The following is a 10,306-nucleotide window of genomic DNA, read 5'->3' as shown; positions in this document are numbered from 1 at the left end:
TAGTCTTTTGTTTCCTTAATTTTTTTGTATATTCAGGATACTAGCCCTTTATCTGTGAAAGATGTTACGAGTATTTTCTACCAGTTTGTCATTTAACTTTTCTTATGATGTCTTTTGTCATGCAAAAGTGTTTTTTTTTTTAGGTAGTCATATTTACCAGCCTTTTATTTTATTTGACTTTGAGTCATAATTAAAAATTATATTCCCTTCAAAGTATAGAGTAATTCACTCATGTTCTCTTCTAATACATTTATAGTTTTGTATTTTACATTTAGATCTCTGGTCTGTTGAATTTTTTTATTATATATGCTATGAACAGATTCAATCTTATCCTTTTCCATTGACTACCCAGTTAGTTGCCCCCCAAAATTTTATTTAAGGCCAGGTGTGGTGGCTCACACCTTGAATCCCAAGACTTTGGGAGGCCGAGGCAGGGGCATGCTTGAGTGCAGGAGTTCAAGACCAGCCTGGGCAACATAGTGAGACCCTGTCTCTACAAAAAAAAATACAAAAATTAGTCAGACATGGTGGTGTACACCTATAATCCCAGTTACTTGGGAGGCTGAGGTGAGAGGATCACTTGAGCCTGGGAGGTTGGGGCTGCAGTGAGCTGTGATGATGCCACTGCACTCTGTCATGGGCAACAGAGCAAGATCTTGTGTATTAGTCTGTTGTCACACTACTATAAAGAAACACCTGAGACTGGGTAATTTATAAAGAAAAGAGGTTTAATTGGCTCACAGTTCTGCAGGCTGAACAGGAAGCATGGCAGCGTCTGCTTCTGGGGCAGCCTCAGGGAGTTTTTACTCATGGTGGAAGGCAAAACAGGAGCAGATGTCTTACAAGGCAGAAGCATGACCAAGGCGGGTGTGGAGGGGTGTCACACACTTTTAAATGACCAGATCTCACAAGAACTTACTATCACGAGAACAGCACAAGCAGGGAAATCTGTCCCCATAATCCAGTCACCTCCCACCAGGCCCCACCTCCAACATTGGCAGTTACAATTCAACATGAGATTTGGGTGGGGACACAGATCCAAACCATATTACCTTAACTCAAAAAAAGTTATTTTAATTTTTTCTATAGACAATTAGGGGAAAGCTGAAAGAAAATTTTTAAGACCATCTTTGCCCCAGTAATTGGAGACATCATCTTTATCATATGTACCTGCGTTTGTATGTTCGTACAAACTCAAAAAAGTTGCATATGTACTTGAGTCTGTGTCTAGAGTGTCTATTCTACTTATATATTGGTCTGTTTGTTCATATACTACTGCTACACTCTGTTCTAAATATAGAAGCTTTGTAGGATGCTTAGCCCTCCATCATAGTTCTTTATTTTTATTGTTCTCCTGGCTATTCTTTATGATTCTTTTTTTTTTTTGAGATGGAGTTTCATTCTTGTTGCCCAGGCTAGAGTGCAATGGCTTGATCTCGGCTCACTGCAACCTCCCCCTCCCAGGTTCAAGCAATTCTCCTGCCTCAGCCTCCTACATAGCTGGGATTACAGGCACCCACCACCACGACCAGCTAATTTTTTGTATTTTTAGTGGAGACAGGGTTTCACCATGTTGTCCAGGCTGGTCTCGACCTCCTCACCTCAGGTGATCCACCCGCCTTGGCCTCCCAAAGTGCTGGGATTACAGGCGTGAGCCACTGTGCCCAGCCACATGTTTATTTTTCTAATGAACTTTAGTATCAAGCTGTCTAGCTTCATAAAAAACCTTGTTGACATTTTCTGTTGGGATCACATTAAATTCATAAGTTAGGGGAGAACACATATCCTGATGATGTTTGAACATCCTAAGAACAAGGATGTCTTTTAATTTGTTCAAATCTGCTTTTATGCCTTTTAAAAATGTTGTTTCAAAAATATTTTATATTAGTTTTGAATGGTTTTAAAATGCTTATTTCTAAATAACTTACCTTTTTCATTGCTATTATAAATGTTTTTTATTCCATTTTATCTTCTACCTGGTTATCATTTATGTATATGAATATTACTGGTTTTGCATGTTAATTTTATATCCTGCTACCTTGGTGAATTATTGAGTTAGTTTTATTATTCATTCTCTAGGGTTTTCATATATACCATCATGTCATCTAAAAACAAACATATTTTTGTTTGTTTTGTCTTCTGCAATTCTTGTTTCTTTGTTTTCCCTTATCTAATTGCATGGGCTAATATCTCCAGAATAATGCTAAATAATTATGGAGATAGTGGCATCCTTGCATCACTTCTGACCTCAGTGGGAATGCCTCTCAGGGTTCCATATTAAGTAATACGCTGGCTTTAAGATTGAAGTATATATGTTTACTTTATGGACATATCTATTCCTTTTTTTTTTTTAAGAATATTTATTAGGAATGGATGTTGGATTTTATCAAAGACTTTTCAGCATTTTGGATATTATCCTCTGACTCATGAATGTGATGTTATTTGATCAATTTTCTAATGCCAAACCATCTTTACATTCTTGATAAACCCCATTTCATCACGGTGCATTATTTCTTTAATGTAGTGTTAGAATCTGTTAACTAATATATTACTTTTAGAATTTTTACATCAATATTTATAAATGATTTTAGTGTGTAATTTTTCTTTCTGTATATATATGCCATCTTTATTAGGCTTAAGTATCATTGCTTCATACAAACATTATGGAAATTTTCTTTCATTTTCTATGCTCTGAAACTGTATATGTGGATTTGGGGTTATCCAGTTATTGGTAGACAATTCTGAATTATCCATGCATCTCTTTTCTGCACATCTTGCAAGTTAGGCACTAACTGCCGTCTGTTTCCTGCCATCACAACTGTGTTCCCTTTCCATAATACAAGACATCTTCCAGCCTTAGAAGATAGAGATCGTGTCTCCCTCTAAAGGAAAGGGAAGATTTCCTTGCTGCCCCAGAAAATACTAATAGTATTTGGAGCAAAAAGCCCTCTGGAGCAAAAAGCAAACATGTTTATGGTCCAATATAATAATGTTTTTCTTCAGAAGAAAGGACAGGCATGCTTACTCCCCACTGTAAATGTTCAGGTTCCATCCTTAGGGTTCTTATCCAGCCTACTGCAAGACCAGGTATTATCTGGCTCTTTGTACTGCACTTTGGAAATTGGGGCTCAGGACACCCACCCCAAAATGCTCATACTCTGGCTACTGCTACTGCTGTGAGTAGTTAACTGTCTTTCGTCACTGAGCCAGGAGTCTCATGTTTTCTACCAGCATCCATGAAATTGTGACAAGTTAACTTGTTAGCCACAAGTAGGGTAAAATCTCACATTCTTCATGCATCTTGACACAGGTCTGTATTTTTATTTTATTTTATTTATTTTTTGAGACAGAGTCTCTCTGTGTCACCCAGGCTGGAGTGCAGTGGTGCAATCTCAGCTCACTGCAACCTCTGCCTCCCAGGTTCGAGCAATTCTCATGTCTCAGCCTCCCCAAGTAGCTGGGACTTGCAGGCCCACGCCACCACACCCGGCTAATATTTGTATTTTTTTAGTAGAGAACAGTATTTCACCATATTGGTCAGGCTGGTCTCGAACTTCTGACCTTTGGTGATCCACCCACCTTAGCCTCCCTAAGTGCTGGGATTACAGGGCGTGAGCCACCGTGCCTTGACACTGGTCTTTCAAGTTGTGGTAAAATTCCCCTAGAAACCATTTTGTGAAGTAGATCCTTGATAGCTTTCTCTGTTTCTTCTGTGGAAATCAGTCTGTTCAAGCTTTTTATCTTTATGGTTCACTTTAAAATCTTTGATGTGATTATTTGTCTGAGGCAGAGGGAAGGGATCTCTTGAATGAACTTTATTTTTACATTGCTTTATATTTTCCTTTGTGGTCTCCTTGGTTATCTTCCATGAAGAACAAGTATTGTCATTTTAGGCAACAACAGTGTCTTCTTACCTTGCAGTAAGTAAGTAGGAAAGTATGTTTAGTAGCCAAAGTTACAAAGATGAATGTCTTTTCTGTGCTTGCTTTTGATAGGTGGTGGTTGTACAGTCATAAAAGTGAATATTCTTTTTGTTTTTCTACAGGTGGTGGTTGTACAGGCAATTAGTGCTCTCTGTCAGAAATACCCTCGAAAGCACAGTGTCATGATGACTTTCCTCTCCAACATGCTCCGAGATGATGTAGGTAGACTACTTTTTAATCATAGGAAGTGGCTCTCGTAAATTCTTAGGATTGCCGTGAAATACCATTAAGGAGATTTCTTTATCATCTCAGTATGCCTCTCAAGTAGTACACTAAGTCTGGTTACTGTCTTATTAATAAACATGCCATTGCTCTACTTTCCCCACTTGGAGAAAAAACACTTTTTTCTTTCAAAAAGGTGGGAAATGAAATTTGAATTTTATAAGCATGAACCTTGGAGTATAAGCATTTCTCCAAAACGTGTCCCTAGAATGAATGGCAGTTTTATCTTCTTTTTTGCCAGGGAGGCTTTGAGTACAAGCGGGCCATTGTGGACTGCATAATCAGCATTGTGGAAGAGAACCCTGAGAGTAAAGAAGCAGGCCTAGCCCACCTTTGTGAATTCATTGAGGACTGTGAACACACTGTTCTGGCTACTAAGATTCTACACTTGTTGGGCAAAGAGGGCCCTAGAACGCCTGTCCCCTCCAAATATATCCGCTTTATTTTTAATAGGGTTGTCCTGGAGAATGAGGCTGTCAGAGCTGGTGAGTCATTGGAACACTGATATTGATGATGCTGATCTTTTGAAATACTTAGGAGAGTGATAATGAAATTGAAAAATGAGGTTGCAGGATCTGTTGGATGATGGGATTTTAGAGCATGCTTAGGGCCCAGATATCTTTCTTTGTACTCAATTTCCATCCTCATTTTTGCCTTAGATTAGAGACAAATAACCCTCCGCTTTCAGTGTGATAGGAGTACTGTGATGGCTTATCTGTTTTTTCAGTTATAGTCATAATTATGAATGTTTGTAGAATTTGTTTATGTGTTTCTATATGTATATTTTTAAGTGACTTTTCCTCCCTAATCTTTCTTCCCCTTAGCATATGAATAGATCCAAATCTCTCCCATTAAAGATGTAAACTCTCTATAAGCCTTTCACTAGCTACTGACTCTATACTTTCCTTCCCCTCGTAGATAAACTGGAAGTAGCCATTATTAGTTGCCTGCATGAATTCATTATCCATTTTTCTCTTTAACTCAGTGTGATGTAGCTCTCCTTTAAAAAACCTCTGAAGTAATTTTATTGAAAATTACTTATAAACTTGTTGTAAAATCAAGTTAGATACTTTAATGTTCTTATCTTTGTTTACACTCAGTCCACTTGATGTGCTATTGACTGAACACTTGGTGAAACCCTGTAGCCTTGGTTTCCACAATAGCCTACATGTTTCCATCACTCCTCACTCTTATTTATAGAGCTCTTCTTCCCAGCCCCATTCCTTAAAATATTTAGTTCTCTGTAGGGTTTTGACTTCTCAACATCTACATTCTTGGTGATCATTTTCAGAGCTGTGACATTCCAGTCATGTCTCTTTCCTGAACTTGTTTGTCCAAATAACTTAAAGCACTTCAAATTCAGCCTGAAATTCAAACTAACCTCACATTCATCATCCACTCAGTTATCAAGATAGAATCTTGTTCTGCTACCTTACAGCCCCTATCTGTTATTTAGCAAAGTGCTTTCAATTGTGTCTCCTTAATATTTCTTCATTCTCTCTTCTGTTTTCATGGTGCTGATTGAGGCTCTCATCATTTCAGATGCCTAACTATCTGACTGCTTCTAGACTCACATATATCCAGCCTATTCTTTACACTCTGCTAAAAAAGGCGGGGGGGGACTTTCAAATATACATATTTATCTCATGTTTAATATCGTTTAATAATGCGATTAAACCATACTCTAATTTTGTTTTATATCCAGTCTCTCGCTTGTCTCTTCTTGCTCTCCAACATGGGTCCTATGCTCAGCCTTCCCCAACTGTCCAGTAATATACCACACTTTCTTCTCTGGGCAGCGGCCATTTGAACTTGTTATTTTCTCTGCCTGTAATCCTACTCTTATCCCACCTTTTTCCTCTGGCTAACAGAATTTGTTCTTCAGATTTTAGCTCAAGTAATATGTGTTAACTCCTTGTCTTAGTTTTCCACCACCAGTTCTGATTTAGTTCCTTTCTGTGTATTCACAGAGCATCCTGGATATATTTCTTCCATGGATTTACTATGATGTGCCATAATTCTCTCTCTACATACCTATCTTTCCCACTAGAGTACAGCTCCTTGAGATCAGGGACATGTCTTTTATCTGCCCCAGTACCTAGCACAGTTCCTGACAAAAGTTTGGTGAATGATGAGTCTTTGTTGAATGAGAGGAATTTTAATAATAGAATTTCTTTTTATGCTTGGGGCTGGTTGTTTGAGATTAAAGCTTAATCACATCAGTGTGATATATAAGGGGTTGTGGTGGGGTGGAGATATAGCTCCTACAGAAAATCTATATGAATCTTTTTCCTCAATTCTTGGAAGATTTTCCTATCTTCCAAGAGCTCTCTTGGGCTTGCAGAATTCTGTTTCTGCTTAACAGTATCAAAGAAATAAGATCAAGAAACAATAAAACAGGAGGGTTTATCGCCACTAAACATGGGAACACTTTTCTAATTTTTTTTTCAAATGGTTATTGGTTAACTCTGAGAAACCAATATTTATGTAGCATAATTGTATGCTTCATTATAGCTGCTGTGAGTGCTTTGGCTAAATTTGGGGCTCAGAATGAGAGTCTTCTCCCAAGCATCCTTGTACTTTTACAGAGGTAAGTTAAATAATGTCTTTTTTAAAAAAAATAAGAATTCTATATGGTTAAATAGTGAAATCCTCATTGTACCAGAGAGCAGATGTACTCTAAGGCCTAAGAGTAGAGCTGTTGGAGCAAGTCAGGGGCAAATGGCAATTCCTTTCTCTTTTTAGTAATTGTGTATACCTCTCAATCAATTTGATGTGCTATTGACTGATCACTTCATGAAAGCCTCTAGCCTTGATTTACGCAATAGCCTACATGTTTCCATCACTCCCCACTCTTATTTATAGAGCTTCTCTTCCCAGCCCCATTCCCTAAAACATTAGTTCTCCATAGGGTTTTATGTGCTAGGTACATGTCGTGTTAGACTTTGGCTTTCTCTCACATGATTTTGAGAAAGTGACTTAAATACATATGCCTCAATTTGTACAACAGGCTTACTTAAAAAAGCTATTAGGTAATTCACTATGCAGAGTTGAAAATAATAGTTTTTCATTGTTTTCATGACTGTGTTTGATGAGGAAAAGACTTGCTTTAGCAAACTGTGTTTGCGTCTTATAATTGAAGCAGATAAATTACAAGCCAGAGGTTGGCTAGTTTACATAAATTGTCATTTGAGAAATAACAATGTCTGGATTTTGAATTTATCTTTTTAGTATCCTTGGAAAGTATAATACTCCCATTTCCTAATTACAAAAAAGTCTAAGTCTTCAACAGGGTCATATGGTTACAGATGGAAGAAAAGACTCCGGACTGCTATTTCATGTTCTTGTGCTCCTCGTTATTTTAATGCCTACTTCTGTAGTGCTTGTGATTCACAATAACAGTATTTCTTTAGTAATTCAGAACGGTACCCAAGATTTGTGGAGACTTTAGGAGCTACTGTTGGCTATTGTTGAGCACTTTTTTAAAGATAGTATCAGATGATGACCTGAGCTGTGTCCTTTAGATTTGGTAGTAGGGCTATTGGAAGTCTTTTGGGTACTGTGACATGAGTATTCTGTTTCTCCTGGACAGGTGTATGATGGATACTGATGATGAGGTACGAGACAGAGCTACCTTCTATCTGAATGTGCTGCAGCAGAGGCAGATGGCACTAAATGCCACATATATCTTTAATGGTCAGTGAAAGCCAAGGATGTACACTTTTGTTCCTCAAATGGTGTCTAAGAAACATATTTCATGATTTGCATATGAGCTAACTTCACTAGGCAAATGCTTGGTTTTTGTTTTTGAAAGCGCTTCCATTTCTAGAGAAACCTGTGCTTATTGGACAGTTTCTAATTTGGTAATGGTAATTCCTGTGCAACAATCTATAAGAATATAGATTGGGCCCTTACATTTTTTAAGAACGTTGCTCACTTATTCCTGGTTCTCCTTGAACTCCCTCTTGGATGGGTTTACCTTTTTCCCGTTTTCTTATGCTATCGTTGTTCCCATATAGCTAAGTTGCTTTCTTTTCTGGGAGGTACATACATTTTGTTGAAAATGTGTATGCTATGCTCCCATGTTTCCCTGAATGAAATAAGCCAGTTTATAATTTATAAGGTAATTTCAAGAATATCCTTTATTTTTATATTTAGGTTATAAAGCTTTTGGTTATATTTTTCTCTTCCTTCAGAAAGCTTTGATAAATATTACAAACCTGGGCCTATTTAGATTTGAGGATTGGCAAGAGGTTATAATGCTGAGATTTCTCTGTGTTTCACAGGTTTGACGGTCTCCATACCAGGGATGGAAAAAGCCTTACACCAGTACACGTTGGAGCCTTCAGAAAAACCATTTGACATGAAATCAATTCCTCTTGCTATGGCTCCTGTCTTCGAACAGAAAGCAGGTTAACTCTATTCGTTTTTCTGTGTATAAGTAGTTTTGCAAAACTAAAAAATATTAGCATATTTTCTCTAATACTCATTTAATTGTCACTTTTTTTGTTTGTTTGTTTTGGAGATGAAGTCTCGCTCCCGTCACACAGGCTGGTGTGCGGTGACACGATCTCAGCTTACTGCAACCTCCACCTCCTGGGTTCTCCTTCCTCAGTCTTCCAAGTAGCTAGGATTACAGGCATGCACCACTACGCCTGGCTAATTTTTCTAGTTTTAGTAGAGACTGGATTTCACCATGTTGGCTAGGCTGGTCTTGCACTCCTGACCTCAGGTGATCCACCTGCCTCAGCCTCCCACAGTGCTAGGATTACAGGTGGGGAGCCACTGTGCTCGGCCGATTGTCACCCCTTCTAAATCTTTTAGATTTAAGACCTATTTTTATTAGAGTTTTAAAAAACTCCTGGTTTTTACATAAAAGCAGTAATATGAAATACACTCCAAGATAAAGGTTTTTTTTAAATGCAAAGTGTTACAGTATCTGAAGTCAGTTGCCACTGTGCATCTCAGAGCAGTTAATAGTGCTGTTGCCTCCTATCTTTATTTTCTGAAGTTGATAATCTCTAAGTTAATTGATTTTGTTATTGGAGGTTCGTCTTAAAAGAATTTATGGGACACAATCATAAAAAATATTCCCAAAGAATATCTAATCTTAAAACTTAAAACAAAACAAAACAAAAACAGAAGACATAAATGTTTAGTGGTTAGAACACAAAACTGGGAAGAAAAAATTTTATGCTTATTTTCAACATTTTCAGTTTTTCTGTTGATATAAGTAATTTTTCCTATTTTGATCATGAGAAGATTTTTTAAATAAATTGTTTTTCCTTTTCTGAGTAATTTTTGTACATCCTAGTCCATTTAAAGCAAATTCTATATTTTTAGGGCTTACTTTATGATTCCACAACATATGTTCACTACATACATTTTTATTTGAGTGTCCCCCCATCAGAAGTGACAGATAACCTGTAAGTATGATTTAGTAATAGCTCATTATATATCTGCTAGAAATGTCTGCTCTCCTCTCTTTCTGTCTGCATTGCTAGCTTGATAGTACGGGGAGAAGTTCACTTACTTGCTCATATCTGTCTTTATAGAAATCACATTTGTGGCTACTAAGCCAGAGAAGTTGGCTCCTTCCAGGCAAGACATTTTCCAAGGTATGATGATTTGATGGTTAGACGTAATAATCTTGCCCCTTGGCATTGTAAATATAATAAAGTTCACCAGTCTTACTCAATTTGATCAGTTCTCAATATAGGAAATCTTCATGTGGCTGAACACCATAGGGTATAGTTGCTGAGGCTACCCGGAGTCCAGGAACTTTCCAGTTTGTAATTGCTAACTGGGAATGTTTTCCTTTTCTGTATCTCGTTGGTTAACAGGGAACTCATTGTAAAATAAGTATTTAGTTTCTTTTTTCTTTTCTTTTGCTTTCATTAATATATAAGCTCACTTACTTAAAAGATTATTTAACTAAAACTTGGTGACATATTAGTTGAATGTTCAACTATTAGTAAGGCTATGGAAACTAAAGCTTTTTTTTTTTTTTTTTTTAGACAGAGTCTCGCTCTGTCCCCCAGGCTGGAGTGCAGTGGCGCGATCTCGGCTCATTTTATCTGTAATGTTTGAAATTTTAAGGT

At 37.4% G+C, this 10,306-nt stretch overlaps 1 protein-coding gene across 1 annotated transcript in view; it reads left to right on the top strand.

The window, feature by feature from the left end:
- The window catches only part of COPG2 (coatomer protein complex, subunit gamma 2), a 179,305-nt gene that overhangs the window by 111,525 nt on the left and 57,474 nt on the right, over positions 1-10,306 (top strand). Inside the window, exons 12-17 of the mRNA XM_011939614.1 lie at positions 4,046-4,141; positions 4,447-4,690; positions 6,720-6,795; positions 7,798-7,901; positions 8,492-8,617; positions 9,761-9,823. Coding sequence (XP_011795004.1) covers positions 4,046-4,141; positions 4,447-4,690; positions 6,720-6,795; positions 7,798-7,901; positions 8,492-8,617; positions 9,761-9,823 — 709 coding nt within the window. The remainder of the gene's footprint in view (positions 1-4,045; positions 4,142-4,446; positions 4,691-6,719; positions 6,796-7,797; positions 7,902-8,491; positions 8,618-9,760; positions 9,824-10,306) is intronic.

Source organism: Colobus angolensis, unplaced genomic scaffold (assembly GCF_000951035.1).
Source record: "Colobus angolensis palliatus isolate OR3802 unplaced genomic scaffold, Cang.pa_1.0 Scaffold182, whole genome shotgun sequence".
NCBI classification, from domain to species: domain Eukaryota; kingdom Metazoa; phylum Chordata; class Mammalia; order Primates; family Cercopithecidae; genus Colobus; species Colobus angolensis.
This window is presented reverse-complemented; position numbering and strand designations above follow the sequence as displayed.